General features: G+C 46.2%; 1 protein-coding gene across 4 annotated transcripts in view; it reads left to right on the forward strand.

Annotated features, from left to right (window-relative positions):
• Nucleotides 1-25,838, forward strand: part of LOC147668830 (inosine-5'-monophosphate dehydrogenase 1-like) — a 200,414-nt gene that overhangs the window by 38,359 nt on the left and 136,217 nt on the right. For 2 of the 4 annotated variants that reach the window (XM_086948421.1, XM_086948420.1), the window contains exons 3-6: nucleotides 5,928-6,134; nucleotides 6,417-6,504; nucleotides 22,540-22,617; nucleotides 23,415-23,614. In XM_086948421.1, the coding sequence (XP_086804547.1) occupies nucleotides 5,928-6,134; nucleotides 6,417-6,504; nucleotides 22,540-22,617; nucleotides 23,415-23,614 (573 nt within the window). The remainder of the gene's footprint in view (nucleotides 1-5,927; nucleotides 6,135-6,416; nucleotides 6,505-22,539; nucleotides 22,618-23,414; nucleotides 23,615-25,838) is intronic. The other 2 variants (XM_086948422.1, XM_086948423.1) reach the window with 1 other exon arrangement.

Consider the following 25,838-nt stretch of genomic DNA (forward strand, 5'->3'; position numbering starts at 1 on the left):
CAGGGTCTCAAGGAGCAAACCTGCTCAACCGGCTTCAAGTACACTAGAAAAATTCTTTCCAAAGGCGAGTGCTCTAGCCAACATTTGCCAGCCAGTCACGGAATCACACCTGGAGTCGGGACCTGAAAGCGTGACCTTGGACCCCGGGGATACCTTTTCTACGGATGTTAGCACGCCATTACTGCTGGACGCCACTCATATGTCTCTAATGGACAGCATCGACCAGACCATTGAGTCGGTTCTCCAGCAGTTAAGAACTCCATCAATCCCCCAGAGGGACATTGACTCCCCACGGCCATCTGGGAGCACTGTCCACTCCACTATTCCGGCCAACACGGGCATAGAGTCGCAGGAAGTGAGACAGGTTGCCCTGCTCACCGAGCCTGCAAGTAGTGGAGTGGAACAACCACCAAAAAGGAAAAGGTCCAGGAAACCAAAGAAAGCAAAAAGGGCCAAAGTTGATACAATTGAGGCAAACTTGGATATCAGCACAGACATTTCGGCCTCCCCTGTCCTTATTTCACCAGGGCCTAGGTCGGACCATATAGACTCCCCAGTATCCACGGCCTTACCATCGCACTCGGGTCCATTTATATTCGGAGGGGTAACTCCCAATAGCACTGACTTGATAATCAGCTCACTCACACACACTCTTAAGAATTTGCTGATTCCTATCTCGGACAAATTGGATGCCATAGAGGCTAGACTCAAGGCTATGGAAAATATTCACAAAAGGAACAGCCATGGGTCAGCTATAAATGCTCCTTCAGTCCCCTGTGATCCACCTGGGAACAGATTGTCGTCGGTGGCGCTGACCCAGGACTCAAATTTGGTCCCGCGTAGCACAAACGGTGCGCTAGCCCCCCAAACGGTGCCATCCCTAACTCCTAGGCCCCCTGTTCCGGCCCCCAGAAGATCTAAGCCACCCCCTGTTCCTCATTCGAGGGGAGATGAGAACTCCACTAATGGCCCCACTGGCAACACCACTACCCCCCATGATAGGCGGAGGGCGGTTAATCTGCCCCCTGAAGCGGTACCATATACGGCTATCATGGTGGGAGTACCCGAGCTAACTGGTGACACAAGGGAGCCCCAGGACTCTTTACGCAATAAGGTCATAAGTTGGCTTACTATTAACAGGCCTCTGCCCCCAAATTTGAAAGGTGAGGTTCAGATGGTCAGGAGGATCCCATGGATTGGCCTTACCCCAAAGAACAGGACAGGGGATTGCATTATTGTTAGCTTTAAAAGCCCACATGTCGCCAACTATATATGCAATTGGCTTGTAAGGCCTGATAAGTCTAATATTGAATTAGTCCCCCTCTCACACTTCTATCCAAATGCTTGCAACACGGAGGTGGGGAGGGAGAAGGGGTGGACTAGAGTAGGCTTTGCTGTAGATGGCTCACGTTATAGACCAAAGCACTACCTACCACCTGTTCCGGTCAATATCACACATTACAATAGATTCTCCTGCCTAGACCAAGTCGACTGACCACAAACTGGGGAGACTCTTCTCAGACCTGGTAAACTAGTAGGGGAGTCGCAAAGCGGTGTGGGAGTGAGAGCCGCCCCTGTAACTGATTGTGGCCCACAGGTTACCGCTAAAGAACAAACGGTTACCCCGGATGTTATTCTGGGCCAACATGGGCTTTCACTTAACACTGGGTTTAATGATAGTGCGCGGACTATGGAGGTGGAGGTGGATTGCACACCCACCACCATGGTCTGTGACACTGTTCCGCTAGACTCACATCCCCCCTCAACTATGGCGCCATCTCCTACCGGAGGTCAAGGTGCATTACCACAAGATCTGGGTCTGAGAATTCTCTCCTGGAATGTGGCAGGAATCGCAAACAAGGTAGGCACACCAGAATGGGATCACCTATTAGGTACCAGTGATATCTTCCTTTTCCAGGAAACCTGGGCAAGGGAACCCCTAAACAGGAGAGGGTTCGAAATATTTGAAATCCCTGCCAAATGGAGTGGGAGGGGGAGGCCGTCAGGTGGCTTGGCGATCTGGATTGCGAGTCACACTGGGTGCCAGGCGGAACAGGTGCACACGTTTTCGCAGGACATTCAGTGTGTATTGCTTACTTGGCCTGCCAAACCATTGTGGGCTATTGTTAATGTCTACTCGCGACCAGTTGCTGCGCCAAATGAATCACCTACCCTAAACGAGTTGTCTTCCTTCCTGGGTCAACTGCCAGGAGACTCTTAAGGTAATACTGGGAGGAGACTTTAATTGTCACTTTGAACCCTTGGAAGGATTACTGGAGGGTGCCCTCACTGCTGAAGATGACTACTGGGGGGTACCACCCTCGTCATCGCCCGCCCCTAAATCCTGGTCCCCTCTAGCAATACAACTCATGTCCCTCACCTTGAACTTCGCACTGAGGGCTTGCAATGGCCGTACCCCTTCCGACATACCCTCGGTGTGTACTTTCAACAGAAGGGGCCATGAGTCGAGGCTAGACTACATCATGATGGATATCACACTTTGGTCAAAAGTCCTCGATTTCAGGGTAATAAATAGGACAGATAGTGATCACAATGCCCTCTGCTTAAACATCCAGCAGCCCCTGCCCCCAGTGGGCCTGCCCGTAGAAAATGGCGAAGAAGACATGGGGGAGTTGCTTCTTACAACAAACAGGCGTCGGGTTAAGTGGGGAAAGCTCCTGAGCTCAGAAGATGCCATTAGCAAGTTATGGTTTGGCACTCCCGAGGTTCATGGAGGTGGATGCGCTTCTTAATAAACCAAGAACCCCACAATACAACGAGAAACTGGGTGGCATACATCTGGAATTAGTGAGGGATCTGGCGGAGGTATTTTACCCGGTGGCGCCAACCCGAAAGAAAAAGACCCATGTTCCCACCTGGTATACTTCCTCCTGTAGGGCAGCCAAATCTGAGCTCATAACCGCAATTAAAGAGGGGTCAAATAAGGCTAAGGTACGTGATCTCAGGAGGGAGTATAAATCAGTGATGGCTAATGCCAGGACAGAGTGGGACTGGAACCATTGGCAGGACCTCCATGAAGCCCTAAAAATCAGGGATTCCAGGAAATTCTGGGCCCTGGTAAATAATGGGATGGGGGAACTCAAGGAAGCACTTGAATCCAATATTGCCCCTGCGGTCTGGGAGGCTCACTTTGGGCACTCTATCAAGACACTAACATCTGCCCAGATAGAGCCCTGTCAGTGTCCATAGGCTCTCAGGACCCAGCTCTGGAACTATCCCTGGGGGAGGTGGAGGCTGCTCTGAAGCACTTATCGTTGGGGAAGGCGCCGGGTCTGGATAAGTTACCCGGGGATCTTTTTAGGCATCACCCGGACATCTGGGGTCCGTACCTCCTTATTCTTTTCAATGCCATCCTAGGAGGTATGGCGATCCCCGGGTCTTGGCTGGGGGCAGAGATTGTACCGATTCATAAGAAGGGGTCCACTCTGCTCCCGGCCAACTACAGGCCCATTAGCCTAATTGATGTACCCCAAAAGCTCTTCGCACGCCTCATCCTTAACCATCTGCTGGATTGGGTGGAGGACAATGACATCATGAGCCCCCTCCAGACTGGCTTCAGAAAGAACACGTCGACCATGGACCAGATCTTCCGCCTCCTCCTCCTTTATTGGAAGACGGTGACGCTAGAGGGGGGAAGACTGTACATGGTCTTCGTGGATCTGAGGTCAGCCTTCGATCTGGTCCCTAGGAGGAAATTATGGGAGGTTCTGGAAAAGCTAGGGGTACCTTCTCAGTTACTCAGCATAATCATTAGGTTGCATGAGAACAACTATGCACAGGTGAGGTGCGGGAGGGATGGCAAGCTTTCATCCAGATTTCCGGTCCACCGAGGAGTCGGGCAGGGCTGTGTCCTGGCACCGACCCTGTTCTGTCTTTTCATTAATAGTGTTATACTTCACCTTGATAACACTAAGGACAATGATGCCCCGCTCCTGGCAGGCAGGAGGGTCCCGGCAATGTTTGCTGACGATACCCTCCTGCTTTCCAAATCCCCCATGGGGATTCAGAGGATCGTGAACGGCTTTGGTCTTTTCTGTCGCCAACACGGGCTGGAGGTGAACACAGAGAAGACCAAGTTCATGATCTTCAATCCCTCCTCCAAAACCAGACCCAATCCCACACTGGGGGAAGTTAGTCTTGAGAGGGTCTCGACCTTCACATATTTGGGGGTAACACTCCAGGAAAATCTCTCATGGGACTGCCAGATAGCTAGATGTAGGGCAAAATTGTCTTCGCTATCGGGTGCAATGCTGAAGGTGGCTAATAAGTCCACCTTCAAGCCTCTGAGCCCAGCCCTGGAAACATATAGGTCCCAAGCCAAGGCTGCAGCCATGTATGGTAGCGAGTTATGGGGACACAAAGCAGGGAAGGCCTTGACAGGAGTGGAAAACAGTTTTCTAAGACGCCTACTTGGTCTCCCGCAAGGCACGCCACTCCTGCCCTTAAGACTAGACTTGGGTCTTCCCTCCATTGCTGAAGATCTTCTGTCAAAACCCGTGAAGTTCTGGCATCGAATATGGACTACTGATGCACTCCGCCATTACAGACAGGACCTTATCCATGTAATGAGCTTGAATGGCAAAAACAAAATTCCCTGGCTGGCTTTTATCAAGACGGAACTGCTCAGTTTGAACTTGCCAGACTTATGGGAGGATCCAGCGCAAGGCTGCCATAGGATTACCCGTAAAACCCTGGCTCAGATGTATAAGATCAAGAACTTGTCTCACATGGAAAATGCTTTTAACAGTGGCACCCTGACGGCACGCTTCATGGAATCCAAAAATTCTTATGTTTTCGAACCTTTTATGGATTTTATTTTCCCTGTCCTGGTGAGGAAATTGTTTGCGCAATGGAGGTTCGGTTCCCTCCCCACTAAAAGATTCACCTCCAAATGGTCACCAGGGGGTGACAAACTCTGTCCATGCTGCAATGCCCATGATGAAGATGACCTACATATAATGTTTGTTTGCCATGCTTACCATAGACCCAGGAAGTACTGGATAGCACCGCTCTGCCGGAACCTGGGGTTTAGGAATTACGTACAGGCTTACAGGGTCATGAAAACCAGCACTCTGGGCCACATTGTTTGCTGTATCAAAATTTTTAATGGCAGCGTGGATAATTAGGAAGGAAATGTCCCCCTGAACTGGTACTGCCTGCACTCTCTATTCCCCGCTGGACTCTAGAGTTTTTATATGTATAATCACTGTATTTTAATGTATGTATTGTATTTTACTGCATCTTTTATGGCCTATATGGCCGAAATAAAGAATTTTTGGAATTGGAATTGGAAGCTTCTGTTGGAATGCAGGCTAATAGGAGTCTTACTGAGACACTCTTAACAATTTGTTAAAAACAAAAATGTCCAAGTTGAATCTTGAGATTAATCTGCTACTTCACATTGCCTGATTAAAACTCCTCTCTGAAAAGGCTTTGCTTATTATGGTTCCTGTAGCCAATTGTGTCTAAAGGCTTGGAAAAACATGTACATTTCATTTACAATCTGATGCACTCTTTGGTGTGAATGAGCAGCACCTCAAGGTAAATAGTACATTGTTCCCTCAACACAGTGGCCATAATGTTGGGTGGTGCTTTCAATGTCATGAGGCACAGTAATAGCCAATGCATACATGAAATTAACTCAAACTTGAGGGATATTTTGAAGATGCTGTAGTCTGCTTCTGACTTGTGTTTGTATGAGACAAGTGGCGTTGAGACCGTATGGCTTTCCCATAGGTAAAACTTGAAAACCAATATGAAAACGTTTTTAGTGAATTTGTTGATTGTAACAGTTGAAGCGTATAAGAGAGGAAGATCTATATCGTAATGGACATTAATGACCTTATATTGACACTATTATGTGGCTTTTAGCCAACCGTCCTTATTCTGTTCCTCTGGTCATGCAGAAATTCGAGCAGGGATTCATCACAGACCCAGTGGTGATGAGCCCTATGCACACAGTGGGAGATGTCTTCGAAGCAAAAACCCGCCATGGATTTTCAGGTATCCCAATCACAGAAACTGGAAAGATGGGAAGCAAACTTGTGGGAATCGTGACCTCGAGAGACATTGACTTCTTAACTGAAAAAGACTACACGACGTACCTGAGCGAGGTAGACTACAAACTCCCATTTGCCATAAATCTGTAAGCAAAACATGTTAAATACTCACTTTACTGATCCATCTTCTGTTATTTCTTTTTTTATATGAGCTTTAGTTGCAGACTCTAAAGGTGTCTTCTATAATAGATGGATTAGCATGGTTACTCAGATTAAATTATAATTTTAATTTCTGGCATCTGTGCATATGTTTCGTGAGTGCCACACAGACCTCTTGAAATAAATATCCTGCAAGTTGACATAACCTGTGCTTTTTTTCCCTCTTGCACTCTTCAGGTGATGACAAAACGGGATGACTTGGTTGTTGCGCTTGCCGGTATCACATTGAACGAAGCTAATGAAATCCTACAACGCAGCAAGAAAGGTACACTTGAAGTTTAACATCTCTGCATCACATGAAAACTAAGTGTTGCTCTCTTGATTTATATGCACCCCCCTTCCCTCACACCGCAGCATCTGCATGAAGATGGCGTTGAATCCGCACAAGTTTTTCATTGCTAATGCAACTCCTTATTTCACGTTCCATTGTGAAGATGCGTTTCTAGAACTTATGATTGATGTTTACATGCACCTTTTACAAAGTTGAGTAGCCCCAGAAAAGTACACATCTCTGCTCAGCCAGTATTTGTCTTTTGTGGACACAGGTGCCTTTATTTCTTCTCTTTTTCTCTGAAGTAATACATTTAGCATGCCTGTCAAACAAGCATTCGCAAAGCACTTTTTACCCATTTGTTCGGCTTTAAGAGCAATGCTGCACAGCATCCTCTATGCTGTGCAGCATGGCTAGAGAACCTTTTTTAATTTTATTTTCTTGATATTTTTTTTATACTTTGCCGCATCATATCGTATACACACACTCTATTGCAAAATGATGCCAGTGTTTTTTTGTGTTCTGGAAATCTGTTTTAATAATTTTTTTTAAAACAGATGGGAGTAGAACCAGGATTGGGGGCAGACAAAAGGGGTTTATGTGTGGGGGCGGGGGAGGCGTAAGCATCACCGAGGGCATGGGTGGGTGAAGTAGAAGCAATAGGTGTAAAAAGGTGGAGCAGATGGAGAGAAGCACACCATCAAGTAAGCATCAGAGGAAGTAAATTAGAATATGAGCGCAATATATTAGAGGCGGGGAGAAGCACAAGGATGACAGAGCAACACCGAGTGCAGAGGGAGAAGAGTACACAAAGAGAAGTCTGGATAAAACCACTCATGTAGTGCTTAACCAAAAACAAAGTAGTGATTGCAACACAACCAGTGGAAGCATAGACGCCAGCCTATCAAACGTGGTGATAAAGAAGCAATGCTGCATGGGAGGGCAAAGGCAAGATTGACAAACTGGGACCCAAATAAGAAGTATACAAAGGAAGGGGACCTGAAAGCCAACTAATGGTAAGAGATGGGCCGGCTCCTACCTCCAGTCTGTTCTTGGGATGCCCCCAATATGGCTTGTAGCAGACAGCATATGTACTGTCTAGTAGGCAAGACCTAAAACACGGAAGCAACGTTAATGAATTTGACCCCGAGGCGGTCTGTAGTGTAATTATACAATTAAACGGGCACTTTGAAAACTCTGAAGGGTTTGAAACCAGTACAGTACTTGCTATTAAAGTATCTTTTTAACAATAAAATTAAAAACCTGTCGGTATCGAGAGAGAGCAGGTTCAGTTTTTTAGTGCATGGAACATGCTCACATTTATGGAAAATAAGGGAACTGGGGCACAGTGGGATGAAGTGATTTGCCACGAAAAACTCACTTTTTGGTCATGTGGAGAAGGTCAAACTGTGCGGTCATGTTATTCCTCAGTTGGCGATCTGTGCACTGGACTGCACGTAACAGTCCAGTGATGTTTTATGAAATTATGAACATCTTAAAAGTAAATTGGTGTCAGCCAGTCAGCTCCTGAGGCACAGCCGGGAGCAGCAGTGTAATTTGTGTTTTTAACTGTGTAAAAACTGAAAATTTTAACTTTGCTTAAAAACTTACCCACTTGTCTGCAGCACGATCACTGTGCACAGGCACACATTGGAGAGCAAAAACGAGCGCTGGGTAGGGCGAAATCGCCGGTCCCACCAGCTGGATCCCTCACGTTAGGACGGGGACAAGCCCACTCGAGGCCACGCCCCCTTTTCGTCAATTTCACTCCAATAGCGCGCTGAACCACAAGCGCCCTGACAGCCAGTCAGCTCCTGAGGCACAGCCGGGAGCAGCAGTGTAATTTGTGTTTTTAACTGTGTAAAAACTGAAAAATTTTAACTTTGCTTAAAAACTTACCCACTTGTCTGCAGCACGATCACTGTGCACAGGCACACATTGGAGAGCAAAAACGAGCGCTGGGTAGGGCGAAATCGCCGGTCCCACCAGCTGGATCCCTCACGTTAGGACGGGGACACGCCCACTCGAGGCCACGCCCTCTTCACTGCCCCCTTGCCATAAACATGTGCATGTGCCGGAAGCGCAGCGGACGAGCGCAGCGGGCGCGACGAATGCGCGCCGAAGGCGCGCATAAGGGAAGCTCGTCTGCGCTCGTCCGCGCCGAGTCCAGGCCTAGGGCCACCCCCCTTACACTCCTGACTACGAAACCCAGGCAATACAGCCCCGAAAAACTCTTAGAGCTAAGACTCCTACAAAAGAACTGTAGCCAGCATCCTTACCACGTTGAATGTCTCCCGTTTACATGCAACCTCTGCAAATCCACCCTCAAGCCCCTCCCACCCTCGGACCAGTGCCATGAGCACCGCATGTTCTTGCTGAACTGTAGGTCTCTGTCCAAGCATAAGAACGAATTTGGACTCTTGATGGAGGAGCACAAGCCCGATATTGTTTTCCTAACGGAAACCTGGCTCACCTTGGACTCGGACCCAGCCTTGGTTACAGCCATTCCCCCTGGCTTTCAAATCTCCCGCCAAGACCGCCCAAAAGGCAAAGGAGGAGGATTAGCAATCGTTCACAAAGAGCAGTTCCTCTGCCGAATTATTGCAGAAAGCATCCCAGACTGCGAAAGCCTAGCGTTTAGTCTGGAGCTCTCGCCGAACAACTGCTTCTCAGGCACCCTCATATACAGACCCCCCGGCCCCCCAAAACAATTCCACATCCAACTAGCACGGATTGTGGTAGAACGTGTCAGCAGTACCGCCAATTTCACATTGTTGGGTGACCTTAACTTTCACTTCGATTCCAAACTAGATCACACAGCAGCTCTTCTTACCGACGACCTTGCCGCGTTACAATTACACCAACTGGTCAGCTCCCCTACCCATGATCAAGGACACCTGCTTGACCCAGTTTTCAGTAATTGCACTAATTTGACAACTAGTCCACCTCTCCCCCTCCCCTGGACTGACTATCTACTGGTCCCTTTTTTATGGCACACCCCCAGACCCCCAGCCACCAAACCCACTATAAGAATAGCCAGACCGTAGTCCCGCCTCCCTATCGAGACATGGACCAAAAAACTGTCCAGCAACACACCCCCGCTTCGCAAACCTTTCTTATGAGGAATGGAACACCAAGTCACTCGATCTTTCCCTACCTAAACGGAAAACCACCACAAAACGCTGTCAAAAATCAGCTCCATGGTACTCTGAACCCCTCAGAACTACAAAACGTCAGTGTAGACAAGCGGAAAGGAAATGGCGCCTGGACTCTTTGCCAGAAAACAAAATCCAATACCAAAAACTACTCAAAATATATAAAGAACAAATCAAGGCCAGCAAAACAGCCTATTTCGCCAACGAAATTATCCTAGCGAAATCCAAACCCAGGGAAATTTTCCGTATCGTGAAAAGCCTCACCAAATTACCACCCAGTCTAGATGAGACCAAGACCGCAGTACACTGCAACAACATGGCAGACTTTTTCCTGCAAAAAATTACTACCATTTATGAATCATTCCCTGCTCCTCCCAACACCCTCTCTACCGCGAGCAATTCTGACCTGAACTCCTCCCCCACTTTGGACCACTTTGCTCTTCTTAACCTCTCGACTCTTGAGTCCTTGGCAAAAAAAGTCAAATCCGGGTCTCCGGGGGACCCAGCCCCGCCAGACATCATTATGTCAGCCTCGGCTATCACCCTGCCCGTCATAATGGACCTCCTTAACTCCTCCATTACTACTGGCGTAGTCCCGCCACAATGGAAACAAGCCATGGTCCGAGCACTATTAAAGAAGCCCAATCTGGATCCCTCGAACCTCAGTAACTACCGGCCAATCTCTCTCCTTCCCTGGCTTAGTAAAATCCTAGAGAGACACATTAACAGCCAGTTGATCAAATATCTCGAAAACCACCAGCTTTTTGATCCTACCCAAACGGGCTTCAGACCAAGACATGGCACCGAAACCGCGCTCCTCATGGTCACCGAGGAATCCAGAAACATCCTGGATCAGGGAGGATCAGTGGCAGTGATCCTCCTTGACTTAAGCGCGGCTTTCGACACGGTCAGCCATGACATACTGCTGGACCGCATGGCAAACATCGGCATAAAGGACAAAGCTTTGTCCTGGTTTGAATCCTTTTTACAGGACAGATCCTTTCGGGTATTTGATGGAACATCTTCCTCTACCAGCAGACCATCAAAATGTGGAGTCCCCCAGGGCTCCTCACTGAGCCCGGCGCTCTTCAACATTTATATGAGGCCACTGGCTGAAGTTGTTCGTCAGCATGGAATTAAGATCATTTCATATGCTGACGACACTCAGCTAGTGGTCTCACTGGCACAGGAGGCTAACCATACCTCGAAAGGAGGGCTGAGGAAATGCCTAGAGGAAGTCAAGGACTGGATGTCCTCCTCCTCATTAAAAATGAATGGAGACAAGACAGAGCTTATGCTCCTGGGCCCTGCCAACCCTAACTCCCTCAGCACTCTATGGCCACCCTGCCTGGGTACCCCTCCGGCCCCAAAGGACAGCATCAAGAGCCTTGGGGTGTGGCTAGACAGATCTCTGTCCTTCGGCACCCAATCCACCAAACTGGCAGCCACCTGCTTCGGCCTCCTTAGAGTGCTAAGGAAGGTACTCCATCTTCTACCGATGGAGGCAAAACAAGTAGCCATTCAGGGCCTTATCCAGTCACGACTGGATTATAACAACGCCCTTTATCTCGCCGCCCCAGAGTACACGATACGGAGACTACAAACGGTGCAGAACTGTGCTGCGCGCACTTTGCTTCAGATTCCTCGACGTCAATCAGTCAAAAATGGACTGAAAAAACTGCATTGGCTACCCATTCCCCAAAGAATACAATTCAAAGCCTTATGCATTGTGCACCAGGCGTTCTTGGAAACGGGCCCTCTCATCACTCGCAACCTAGTGTCACACTACCTACCCTCTAGGAATCTGCGATCCAACCAGACCTTCACGGCCACAATTCCCAAAATAAAAAAATCCAGAACTGGCGGTAGGACTTTCACCTACAATGCTTCCAAGCTATGGAACACCCTACCCCTCCACCTAAGGAAAAATCCTAATCTTACCTCATTCAGGAAACGGCTAAAAACATTCCTCTTCAATACTGCCCAATAACGCCCTGGCTACCTCCTCTTGTTCTGTTGATTTCTTAGCGCTTGGACGCCCCCGGGCAGCAATCGCGCTCTACAAATCGACATACAAATACAAAATACAAATACAAATTTGCAAGAGGCTGCCTCAGAAACTAAAGTGAGATCTATACCGATGGCACATTTAAAACATTTCCTTAACTTTAGAATAGTTTCTATTTAGCAAGGCTTTGATTACGCCCCCGTTTTTTAATTTAACAGACTTTGTACATACCAGGGCTCTCTTGAAGTTAAGTTTTGGGATATTCAGAAGCTTAGCACACGCAGAGCATGTCTAAATGACCTCTGTTAGGACCATCTTAATGACCAGACATTTAGCAAATGCTAGCACTTTAAATAAGCTATAGTTATGATTCTGGCATCATTTGAGCTATGGCGCAATCAGAGTGGATGTTATCAGAGCTTTGCTGCAATGAGACTGTTGCCATAACTTGTCACCTTACTGTACAGCAGAAAAATGGGAAGAATATATGCTTTTTACAGTACAGGCAGACTAGAACCATCTCGCCTGAGGGATGAGTAGAATCTGCAAAAGGTTCTGTGACCAATTCCGCTCTTCTTTAGGGCACTTTTGCTGTTAATGGTGTTTAAATATGTTCTCCTTAAAATCATTAAAGCAACCTGCTCTCAGTCACCGCATCAACCAATTCTTCAGATTCGCAGGTACGTTTGCATAGTCCTTCCTCGGTGTACAGGACTTCAAGAAGGGTAGTGGTAAAATATGGGCACCCTAGTCCGTTACACAGACCATATGAACGGTACACATGTGAGCAGATGGTCTCCAACTCAGGTACCATCTGCCCCATACTATTTACTGGCCTACCCTACAGAATTTTCAGCTGGAAGGACTAGCTGCTGGGCTGGCGATCTGTTGCTGTTACCTGGCTCAAGGGACCACCTTTCGTGACCAGTGACCACAGACCACAGCACACACAGTTCGCCTCAATCCCACTATGCTTCCAGGCAATGAGTAAGGTTCCTGGCACAGATACCTTGTGCTAACCCTCCATGTAAAGAGGGGAAGGAAGGCATACTCCCATGCAAGGCAACAGCCATGTATCAGATTCCTACAGAGTGGTGGGAGAGTGGCACGGGCTACATCGGGGACCTAGGTCCCTCTCCTGAATGGCGACAGAGAAAACGAGGGTCGCAGATGCTAACTACTCCCTTCACCATCTACTCACCATATTTTATTTAACTCAGTTATAAAATACAAAGCAAAATGTCCACACCCAAGAGACTACCCCCTAATGCTCCAACCACCTGCTGGGTGACACCTCTTGTAATAGGGAACTTGTGCTGTTGGAGAGTGTGTTCTCCACATGAGAAGTAAAGCTCCTCTCTGTACGGGCAAAGATGCTCACACAATGCTACGGATACCGTAACGGGGGCCACCACAAGGTCCGGCCCACGAAGAAGGATGTGGAAAGGTGATCACAAATCAGCCTGACACTACCAGCGAGGCTGAGCCTTCAGCCGCAGGGGCAGTCACAAAGTCGGGGAGCCTCGCTCAGTCAAAGTGGATGACCCGAACGAACAACACATGAGTACAGGCGCTTAATTTTAAAGGTTACATTTTTGTTTTAATCCAAGAATGGGCACCGGAGAGCGCGAGAGTCAGATCAGCGTGCTGCGAGGCGCATACATTGCTCAATAATAACCAGTACTGAAATGAACAGAATGCAGCGAGGGGCAGGTACCCCTGAGCTGGAAGTATAGAAAGCACCTTTCAAGGAGGCAGTCTGGCTTTCGCTCACAGTGCGCTGTCAGGGTGAGCATGTGAGGAGCTGTGAGGTAGGCATTTGAGGTGCTAAGATAGGCTGCGAGTTGCGCCACTGATGCAGCACAGAGAGGGGTGAAGGCAATACCAGGCTCAGAATGTTACTGTGTGAACTGTGAGGGAGAAGACGTCGCAGGTGGGAGGCCAGAAGGGAGCGTAGGGGTGTCTGCCATAGATGGGGAGGAGGGGGTGGCAAGCACCAGAGGTTGCGAGATAATGTGAACTGAAGTGTGGGGGGTCCTAAGGTGAGAGAGAGTTCGACTGAGAAGAGTGTGAGATGGTGTGGCGAGACGTATGCGTGAGGGTTCCCTCAGCTGAGTATCACAGCGAAAAAGGTAGGTAATATAGCCAGATTAGAGCTAGTGGGTGTCTAAGCTTCAAGGCGGACTGGGTTTGCATGTAGAAGTGAGGATTTTGAAGTGAGGGGATGTTCGACCTAGTCACATAGAGTACAGACATGAGATGGGGAAGAGTTCCAGAGCCGAGGAGCATAAAAAAGTGACTGGGATATATTGTAACCAGTGGATGTCCGAGCTGCGAGACATAAGTTGTTTACACATGGGACGAGCTGGTGTAGGTTGAAGTTAGGGGATGTCGGATCTAGTAACGTACAAAAGGCAGAGACATGAGGAGAGGGGCATAAAAAACAAGGCCGGAATAACTGTTCACTGGTGCCTCCCCTTCTTTAGTAGGGTAGCCCAGAGCTCTGGCCCAGCCCTGCTACCCTCCCACACATCAATGACCCGCAGGAGGGGCATGGGGCAGCAGTGATGCCAGACATTTCTGCTGACAGCTTTTCCATTGTGAACCTGGGAGAAGAGACTTTGGGTGCACTGGTAATGTGAAATCACTGCGACCAAACATGGCTGATACAGGGAGTGTGGGGAAGGAAGGCGGTGGCTGGGGATAAATAAATGAAGATGTCCGCTGCTTTTAGTGCCTCTGCCGGCAGGATGTACAACGCAATGTAGTCCCGAAACAAAGCCTCACATTGGCTGCTGCGTATGGTTCAAAGAAGTTGGGCGGTGCGCTTGGCGAGGGCTAAACACCAGAAGCAGCATGACGAATGCATGTCCTTGACAAATGGGGCGACAATGGTGCCAGCAAATAGCAAGTTATTGTTGCAAATTAAAAAAGACCACTGAAATTCTCAAGTTGTGGTTAGAAGCATAATATAACTTGCACAGCAGCCATGTAAACCACAACTCACGCTTCAAAGTCAAATCTCATGACCTCACCATCAAAGAAACAGGTGCAATTACGAATGTTATAAATCGTCTTGCAGATGAGATTTCTAAACAGATGTTATAACCATTGCTAATCATAACTTCACTTTAACCTCTGCAATACAACATTCAAGAGCTCTGAGTGAGCCCACTCCTCTGTGGGTGGCCAACCCCACATCGATTTTGGCAGAGAGGGATGACCAGAAGCCCTGACCCCACGTCCAGTAATTTGCGGGGATGTGCTAAGTACGATTGGCTACCTGCCCTTGCCTCTGTTGGTGGCCAACCCCACATGGATTTTGGCAGAGAGGGATGGCCAGAAGCCCTGTCCCCACGTCCAGTAATTTGCGGGGATGTGCTAAGTAAGATTGGCTACCTGCCCTTGCCTCCAGTGCACTATGTTGGGTAATGGCAGCATTAATGGAAATGTTTCTGTGATGGCCAACCAAACAGAGTGCGGCAGATTCGCGAAAACAAAGCTGAATTCGTGAATATGCAATGCACAAAGGTCCCTAATTGGTGAAGAGAGTAATCCCATTAAAGTAATTGGAGAAAAAATACTTGCTTGCAGGATTTCAAGTTTTGAAAGTTGCACGCCCCATCAAAAATTAAGGAGACTTGTTTGTGAAGCAGGTGAATATAATTATATGGCATAAGTGGGCTAGTTGTCCAGTATGCAGTAAGTGCTGCACATTGTCTAAGGTTGTGTTTCTCATTAGTTCTTAGCTTATAGAAGACTGATGCAGGTGTGGCTTAGTGACTAACCCTTGCTCAACAAGTTATTTGGCAATTGTTGCAACAATTATGATGGCATCATTGATGACATCATTGAAGTCATGCGTGATTTTAATATTTGCTGTCCTAAGTGGTGAATCACAGGGGGGAATGTTAGTGATTAGTTTACTGACCCATAACTGGCATATTTCATTGGATTTTAGGTTTTGAATTGTAACAATAACTGCACCCCCTCCGTGACCTTCAGTGGTGTATTTAAACGTGTGCTTTGATATTTTCAGGAAACTACACTAGCTTTCACATTTTTTTTAGGGCTCGCAAAGCGAAGTGAAACGAAAAGCCCTTTTGCATGGGGTTTAAAAATGGACCTTGAAATTCCACACAGCTTGTGCGTGTGCATTTCCAAGGTCCATTTTGTTTGGGCTTTGCGTGCGCGCTGTTTTTTAACAGAACACGCAGTAGGCCATAGGCGGTCGCGTAGCTCGGCCCATGGCCTATTGGTGTCTGTTACGTGCACCAAAGCCCATATGTCTCCAATTATCGCGGCCAGACAGGCCGCGATAATTGAATACATATGCTAGCGAGCTTTATTTTTTTTAAAATTTGTTTATTTATTTTATCCATTTCACGGCGAAGCACGGGCTGGAGTGTGTGAATGTCATTAAATAAAACAGCCGCCTGGACAGGGGTTCCTGCAGAGTTGACAGTGATGCGGTGCAGGCGATGAGTAGTGCTCTCACTAGCACAGATTCAGGGGTGAGCACCCTAGTGACTCCCTGCACCACAAGCCCCTCAGACATAGAGGGTAATCGCGCCTCCTCTGCCCCGGTTGCTTCTGTGTTTTGCCGGCGTGTTGGGTGCCAGAGTTAAGGCGGCGCTGCCAGGAGCCCGCTCCGCTGTCCATGGCGCGGGCCTGTGCGGCTGGAAGGTTCGTGCAGTTGAGCTGGGCTCCGTTGGCGGCATCCGTCAAGTGCCTACAGGCAGCGAGGCGCCCATCCGTCTCCGTGCGCGCCTCCTCCTGCGGATTGAAGCCTTTTTATCAGCTGTGTCAGGTTCATTATTCAGGAGGGGTTTAGTAACAGCCAGTGCTGTTTAAGCCATTTATCTGCTCGAAGCCCAGCCCGCGCCCCCTCCCTCCCCTCCACCCTCCAAAGTCCAAGTCTCAGGGGGGAGAAAAAGAACCACAGGGAAACAATTCATTGACACATGCTCCTGACGCCAAGACGAAGTTTTAATATTAAGTTTTAATACCTGTCTCGGCGGAATGCAGCGGAGAGTGATGAGTCCATTACCGGCCGCCTCGGTGGGAGATTCCTAATAATAAGGCGGGTGATGCCAGCCTGCTCGTTTCCACAGAGCTGCGCCCTGTCACTCAGCGGCATCCTTCCCTAGAGAGCCCCGCATCCCAGAGTCCTAACATGAGCATATTGTACCTGTACCGGTGCCACTCACCGGGGCTAGGGCCTGCACCGCTGATTCAATAGGATACCAAAATGCAGGTGCTGCCATGATGCGTGTTTCAAATTGTGTGCCATGCCCTCTACCCATCTCCTGCTTGACTTTCAGTTGTGAGGCGCAACGCTGGATTATAGGCAGGCTCCAGGATCTATTTTCAAGATGGCAATAATCCAATATCTGCAGTGACATCTACATGAGAATCATGTAGAGACCTTGTTCACTCTCAAAATCTGGCGTGGATCTAACATTTACGGATCGCACCCACAGGCACACACACAACCACACACACCACCACACACACCACCTCACACACCACCTCACACACCACCTCACACACAACCTCACACACAACCACACATACAACCACACATACAACCACACAGAACCAACCGTCAGTGCACACTTTCACCAAGCACAGAACACCATCAGTCATCAGTGAACGCTTTCACCGGGCACAAACACCACCGGGCGTCAGTGCAGGCTCCCACCAGGCACACACCACCAGCCGTCAGTGCATGCTTTCACCAGGCACACACACACCACCAGCCGTCAGTGCACGCTTTCACCAGGCACACACACTCACACTCACCAGCCATCAGTGCACACATTCATCAGACACACACCACCAGCTGTCAGTGCACGCTTTCACCAGGCACAAACACCACCAGCCGGCAGTGCACTCTTCCACCAGGCACACACACTAGCAGCCATCAGTGCACAATTCCTACAGACACACACCACCAGCCATCAGTGCACACATCAATTGTTAACGCATCCACAATTAACTATTGTAACAATAGCAGTATGGCGCACTTTACTTTTAAACATATTCATTTGAAGCGCAGCATGCTACCATTGCTACAAAAATAAATACGCATTTTTTTGGCCTACAATTTAGAGACTTTTGTTGCAATTGGTGTTGCAATATTTAGCAATGCCAATAGGTCAAACTTAATTAATGCGAGACCTATTGCTGTAAATGCTTGTTTTCTTCTGTGAATGTCAAGGGTGTTTGATTATATTCTGAAAGCTCCTGTTTTTGTTGCTCGACGACTGTCAAGCAAATCTTTAGTGCACACAAACTTTCACTGCATGCATTCAGAAGGGTTGCAGGTAGATAAATTCTGGGCAGCTTACGTGCAGCATTAGGTATCCAGAGTACACGTAAGCTAATGAGAATATTGTACAGCAATGTCCAATTCTTGAACCAGTATTCTGATGCGCTGAGCAAGTTCAGGAACCACCTATTGTATACTGCGGGGGACTGTTAGTATGCAGTGGAAAAAAATTCAGTTTGAAATGAAATGCAGTTTAATGCAACAAAAACATGCGCCACTGATGGCACATAGCTGAAGGGTAGACAACAGACCATTGTAGGCCATGTCCTTATTCTCAACATCTGTCGGTCTGTTTTTGTTATGTATAAAAAGAGGGTGAGCGCACATTGTGATTTCGCGGTGCACCTTGCAGCATGTTTTTATAGGTTTCCATGTGTCACTTTGGATGAGCTTTGGTTGTGTTTACAGAGGATGAGACCAAGGAAAGTAAATTCTATTAACTGAAAGAATGTGGTACAGGACTTGTGACATGGGACCCTTTACTGTGTATGACTTTGTCATAGTAAACAACCTTCCAGTTTGTGCAGCATATGTGGGTCATAGGATGTAACTTCTAGGGAATATTATGAAGTGTGACCAAGCTGAGGTGAGTACACTTTCATTTTTTTTTTCTTCGTTTATAGTCGTCCAGTTTACACTTCCACAGAACTCCTCTTAATTAGACCGTTTTTCAGGATTAGATGTTCTGTTTCATGTTGTCTGCATTACTTTTACACTTCATGTTTTTTTCTGATTATGGACAAGCTACCCAAATTTATTGCAAAAAGAAAGAGGAACTACTAAGGGGTGCCAATTAAATGTGATAAGAAATGGAACATCATTAAATCATCGTGTAGCCCTCTCCAAGATGGCCATAGGAATTGTAGTTCTTTCCTGTTGAAGTCTCATTTGTTAAAATATCTTCCAAAAGGACGTGTAAGCATTACATTCTCCAGAGGTGCCTCATGCCCACTGCACACTGACTATGTACCTGCCTCTGCTCGTGTTAAGTGTTCGTGTTTTGTTTACTTTGTGCGTCGACTTGATGGAAGATTTGCAGACGTGCTTGATCTTTCTTCACGGCCGCCGTGCTCTCTTAAGCTGTGTTATTGTGTGGTTACTTTGGGCACCATGTTCAGATAAGAAAGGCGTGCAGCCGCTTTATTTGCTGCGCACCCACCTTGCTTGTTTAGGACGTGTGCCTTGCTCATATGTAAACTGAAAACCAGGCAAAAATAAGGTACCACAAGGGTATGAAGGGCGTCATGGGCTAATACTTCTAGCAACGCTATTTCTGCAAAGCGCCTAGTCCCCTGCACTCCGCTCTCACAACAGCAATCCAGCCTTTACAGCGTTAAAAATTTCACTTCCTGAGGCTCCATCCCACACGTCCGTCCCCAACTAGAACCTCACGAAAGCAACAAGAAATGTCATCTTGAGAGGCTTTTGCCATTGTGTCAGGCTGTCAGTGTTACCACCCGTTCATTTACTTAACCTTCAAAAGCCCAGCATGAGGGCTTCCTCCTTACCCATGCCACCCGCAGCACAAATGTTCATTCAGAGATCCATGAAGTGAGTAAATTAAAAGCGCAGCCACAGCAGAAGAACAAATGCACAAAAGACTGTGCACTCTTTGTCAGTCTTCACTACTGCCGCCGCCGCACCCTCCTCCTTCTCCTCTGCTGGTGTGCCTCATCAGTGAGCCGGGCGCACAGGTCTTCACCTCCCACTCTGAGATCTGGGTGCTTATGTGACAGGTGTCACTTGCAGGGTGAGTGTTGAGGTTTTTGTTTTGTAAACCTGGCCCATTCCCTTGGTTCCAGGATAGTTTATGGAGCGTTTAAATCACTGAAAATGTGTTGGCACCCATGTACACTGTATACAATCGTAGCCAGAATTGCGGAACAGCATCCAGGATAATGTGCTGCATAGCTAAAAACGTATAAGGTCCCAAAGGTGAGACCTATGGCTATGCCAATGCTTGTTGGAACACAGTCACTTAGTTCCTTCCTCTTGCCATATAAAGAAGGAGCAGGGTCTGTGCCTCAGCAAAGAGCCAGATGCTGTTGGGATTTTTTCCTTCTCCGAAGAAAATAAATTTCCTATTTTTGTCCTACATAACTATTTTCACTTTACGGGGGAAATAGGTGTGAACCCCATGGGAGAGCCCAGAAAGCTATAAATTGCTGAAAAACAGGCAAATCCATAATTCAGAAAGTCGCCATTTGTACATATTGCTCAACGATTTTGAAAAGCAACTAATTGTCATGATCAGACATTTTGTGACTAGAATGAGTATAAAATTGTTAACAAGGTTTTTCACCTGTAGCTTTTTGCACCAGAAGCTATCAGCAAAAAAAATTGAATTAGGTCTGTTAAACTCTTCCATACTTGAGCATCTTGGGTTTTTAGTTCAAAAACCCACGATACCCAGATAAACAGTAGATCTCTAAACTTTTTTAAAGTTCTTTTGTGGACATTGTCTTTCAGAAATCTAAAAGTTAAGAAAAGATCAATTGATCATAGTCTACCCCAATGTTCTAGGATCCTGCTTTCCCATACGTCTGATGTAAATGAGGATACACTTGTCTTTGGGGACAGGAAAGTCCCAAGAATACAGCCATGGTAAGCGCATGAAAGAAGCTTGGTATTAGGTCAATTTTCGAGGTGGGGGTAGCTAAGGTATTTCGACCTACAGTCAGAACCTAGGGAAACCTTCCAATTCCAGACACTGAACTCCATACCTGGGGAGTGCCCGAAGGCCCTGCAAATGTCGCACTATTATTAAAAAAACGGAATATCTTCACATTTCCTTGAAAAAAAGTCACAACTTTATGGGGAACAGCAAATGTCCCATGACTCAGTAGTCCAACATGTCTACCCCAAAAAAAGTCTGTACCCTATCAATGTGGTCTTCACACTGCCAGTGTTTTAATCTATATCTGTCCCTTGCTGTAGGCACACCCACAACTATGATAATGTGTTTAGCTAGAGGGATGCGGGAACACTGGATTGGCAGACTTTTAGTTGATCCTCTGTGTGTTTTTTTTGGAGTCAAAGTGAAGGAAGAAATTGTGATTAACCCCGCCCCCTCCCCCCCACTCCTCCGTTTGATAATTTGCAGGGGATTCCAGCTTCTGATCTAGCGTCCTTTAGGAAGGGACTTAAGCATGGCTCTTTACTCTGTAAATCTGTCCAAGCATAGGAAATCAATTGTTTCAGTGTGCTCTTTGTGCTCATTCTGCAAGCGCCTAGACGCCCTCGGGTAGTAGTGCGCTATATAAATAAAATAAATAAAAATATATCAAACATGCTGCTAAATCACCCTGGATTTCTTTGGGCTTTCTATTTATATGCGTCTGGGTTTGGTAGATTTTACTTAGTAGCAGACAACCCAAGGCCAAATACTACAGACAACACCCACGGATGCTCACCGCCCAAAAGCATTATTTGGTGGCTTGTGTATGGATCCCTGTTCAAACACATTTGAAACTCGTGCATTTCTAGTACCGCCAGTCTAAGTACTGGGATATCTTCTATTTGAAGAAGCATAAAGGCAATTATCATGTTTCGGGAAATACATGCTGAAAATATAACAATCTTCATGTTGAATGCATTGCCCTAAACATCTAATCATGACGAAGGAGGTCTGTCATGCAGTGTTGGAAGTCTTAAGATGCATCGCTATTTAATAATATATGGCTGTAGTAGATTTAAAAATAGCACAGGTGTGATGTCTGCGACTTAAAGACATACCCAAAATCTGCATTACGCTTTCTGTTCCTTTCCAATTTTTCCAAATGCACTGTACCCAGTTTATCATTTGTGGGCACCATGAACCCATAGACATCCATACTTGTCTCGTACCTATATGCTCTGAAGACCCTTAGGAAGAATGTTGGATATCAAGTCTTGAAAGGGACATGTTCCTGCTGGAGAAAGACTAGGGAATTGCCAGATTACAATAAAAAAATCCTGTCTAATTTCAACATGGTCTGCTGACTAGCCAGTTTGGGAGAGTAAAAACAGGCAACCAACAATAGAAACCTTATGATGAGTACATATTGGAAATGTGTTCCATACAGCCCAGTGGTGATACTTTGAGACTAAAACACAGGTACTGTAAACCGGCATTTTGCTTTCGGTTGTATTCTAATTGTATCAAATACATTGTACCCATTTTATCGCCTGCGGACACCGTGAGCCATATGTCAGCTACCTCCTTGTCTTATTTTATCAGAATATGTAAATTCGAGACCATTGTCATGCAATTTGATTACAGTGCAATTTCGAACCTGTGTGCTCCAACCCACAAGTGCAAGAATGACTTGTGCACTGGTTGTTGAATGCAAAAATTACCTTTCGCCCTAGACTGCCAGTGCAAAGTTGTGTGGCACCAGTGATTTGACATTAACTAGAATCTCCATTGGTATGATTATTTTGAGGATAATGAGCATGAAAGCTAGTAAATGTTTGCAAATTTTTAACAAGCTCTTTCCTCTTAAAGTCCACACTGCTTTCTGTTCTTCGTTGACTCTCTTCACAATTTATAGGGCTTTGGTGCAGTAATAACTGTGACCCTAGCGACTGCTCTTGCCATGGTACTATGGAGAAAATACCATCGATGAAAGGTATACCTGGATTGATGAAGGTACCTTTTTAGCGTGTGGCAGGACGCTGGACCTCTGGCTTCAGAACCTATTCTCAAGTGCCATGCTTTGGTTTTGTTACTATTCTTTCGGCTAACAGCACAGTCTACTAACTGCTTCATTTTTCATAAAGTCTGAGGGGAAATATTGCGGATATTGAAAGCAGCTATCTAGCTTTCCCTCCATGTAATCTCTGTTGCCAAGAAATAATGTATTACCTTTATATTGGACCTTGGGGTATTTGGTTTTCATCTCTCTCCATTTTTTTCTAATAGTAATAGACCTATATTTGTTCCCTGGTGACTTATTGCCTTTTTATTATCCACCACTTAAGTCTATTTTGTTACACTTTACACAGTCCACAGACTGTAGCAGCATGATGGAACAAGGTGTGCTCTCTTAATATTGTATCCAGAATCAGCTGGAAAACCACATTCATCCCAAAAATATGGCCTCATTCTAGAGGTAACATCCGATTTAAAACCTGTTCATGCTAATCAATACATAGTGCAAGTATTTCTATCATGTAAAGAAACTGGGCTTGTGAGCACCAGGGTGGATAGCGGGCCCTACTGAGTATTTAACCCCCAACAGTAGTCTGTTTTCTGGTGGTGAATGCATTGAGTGTCTGACCTGCTTCGATATCTCATTGTTTCCCTGCAGACCTTATACGAAATGTACTGTTTTGGAAGAGTGACCTTAATGAGCTCCGCTGCTAATCCCCGGAGTGATGGGCTCCTCCTCCGTGATGAGTTTTCCTCTTGCCTCATCTCTTACAGGAAAGCTCCCCATTGTGAATGACAGTGACGAGCTGATTGCCATCATTGCCCGGACAGATCTGAAAAAGAACCGCGACTTCCCACTTGCATCAAAGGACTCCCGAAAGCAGCTGCTGTGCGGGGCTGCCATTGGGACCCGTGAGGATGACAAGTATCGCCTCGACCTGCTAGTGCAGGCTGGAGTGGATGTAGTGGTTCTGGTGAGTTCATGTTTCTTCCCTTGTTTTCACTTAACATACCCTCTAACTTCAGAGGGGTAAAAAGCTGGGAGATGTTTGGAGTCTTAAAGATTGAATTTGATAAGGGAGTCATTCACATCGATTTTCATGCCAAGATTGCGTTTTACATTTTTTACATCTGGTAGCAGTTTGATAATCTCCCAATTTAAAAATGAGCCTTTGTTGTTAGCCTCTTCAGAGATGCGGAAGCTTGGAAACTGTACCTCATGATGATCTTGAGATTGTTACAAACTTGTTTGTGTGGAGGCTGTAGGCTGGAACACATTTATCCAAACGGTCCAACACAATTAAAAAGTAACTCTATTTTGTCTTTCTTTAGTCCCTCCTATTTTTTTCCGGTATAGAAGTATGGTTAAACCAGCAAATTTGACTATAGTCTTCTTTGAGTTGGTAGACATTGTGCCAGTATACTTCTGATCGCTTGTTCCTGGCTTCTTTCCACTCTCAACCTTGTGGGAATTCCTGCTGCCTTGTGGTGGTACCAGAAAATGTGTTTATAGCGGTTTAAAATACAATTTGTAGCCTGATGGTATTTATATAAGCATTAGAACATCATAAAACTCGCCCCTCCATCCCTGGACATAGGCCTGCCCTCACCAGGTTCCGACCCCCTATTTTTCTCTACATCTCATTTTATGGGTTGGGTAGCTAATACTGCATCTCTTCTGCAAGTAAAGTGTTTTCAGCAGCTGACTAACGCAACTTCTGTATTGTCTGTAGGACTTTTGAAATGGGCAGGATGAAGCTCTTGTGGCAGACTGGCTCTGAAGGTGACCCATGACATCTCTAAAGTCTAAAGATTCATTTCCTAGCTCCATTGTCCCTGGCTTAACGGTACATGACCTGTAGAATTCTTTCTTGGGGGAGATTTATGTAAAATCAGATTGTCCGGATTTATTTCAATGTCTGTCTGTTCCTAAAGGTTTCTGCAGACAATTTTTCTAACATGAGGAAAGTCAGCCTGAGAAAAACAGGCTGCCAAAACTGCGTTAGAGAAATGTCAAAATGACGGAATTACTTTATTTCTGCAAAAACGGTTTAAATGACAAAGGCATAGAAGGGAGGGTGTGTCAGATAGGGAAACTAAAATGAAGTAGGGGTAAGTAGTAAACGTAAAATATGAGTTATGTGGGAGAATACAATATGTATTGGTATTAACCACTTAGACGCGCGTATAATTCCCCCGCTGTATGGGCAAATTCCACACTTGTGCAATTCGGACGGCCCCCGTGCTGTCGTAAGGACGGGGGCTGTCTATTTTGACATTTCTCCAACGCAGTTTTGGCAGCCTGTTTTTCCTCATGTTAGAAAAATTGTCTGCAGAAACATTTAGGAACAGACAGACATTGAAATAAATTCTGACACAATCTGATTTTACATAAATCTCCCCCTAGAAAGAATTCTACAGGTTTTTAATTGCTAATTAGCGCCCAACTCACTGTACACTCCTGGCGCATAGAAAGGGTTAAAGAAAAGGGAGCTGGATTTGGGGGGGAAAGATTTGTCATTACACAAGAGTCATCTGAACCAATTTCTTTAAGTATCCAATCTTATTGGAGCGAGGGGGCGTAGATGGGACTGGGGAAGTGATAAAGGTTTACTGAAAAAGGAGTAAAGCTGGAAGGGTAGACTATGGGTATTAAACAAAGGTAACCGGAGGTAAACTAATAGAAGGGAGTAACCAGGGAAGCTGTTTAGGATGGAGAACAAGTAAATGGGTGGAAGAAGTAAGAGTAAATTGGGAGGGGTACAAGGCATGGTATTAATGAGGAGGAAGTAAAGGGATAAGGTAACAGGAGAAGGGTGTTTTGGATTGGGGCAATATAAATAGGTAGGGAGAAGCAATGAAAGTAAAATGAATTTAAAAAATTACAGCTGGAGGGTATGTGGATATTAAAGAAACTAGAGGCAAAATGGGTTAAGGGGGAACCCCCTTAAAGGGGTGGAAAAGGGGAGATGAAACCCCTTAAAACATTGTGTGTAAACTGGATACAACCTTTAATAAAGAAAAAAGTGTCTAATAGGTTTGAATAGAAAAAATATCAGAACCACTTTCTTTTAGTATGCATTTAGTCTAAAACTGTTCTGGCATTTAGCTCTAACTGCATCAACAATTGCAATAGTGGGGAAGTTTGTGATAATTTACCCTGATATTTATCTATCTATACCTAATATGGTGTTTTCT

Source organism: Lissotriton vulgaris, unplaced genomic scaffold (assembly GCF_964263255.1).
Source record: "Lissotriton vulgaris unplaced genomic scaffold, aLisVul1.2 SCAFFOLD_2183, whole genome shotgun sequence".
Taxonomy (NCBI): Eukaryota; Metazoa; Chordata; class Amphibia; order Caudata; family Salamandridae; genus Lissotriton; species Lissotriton vulgaris.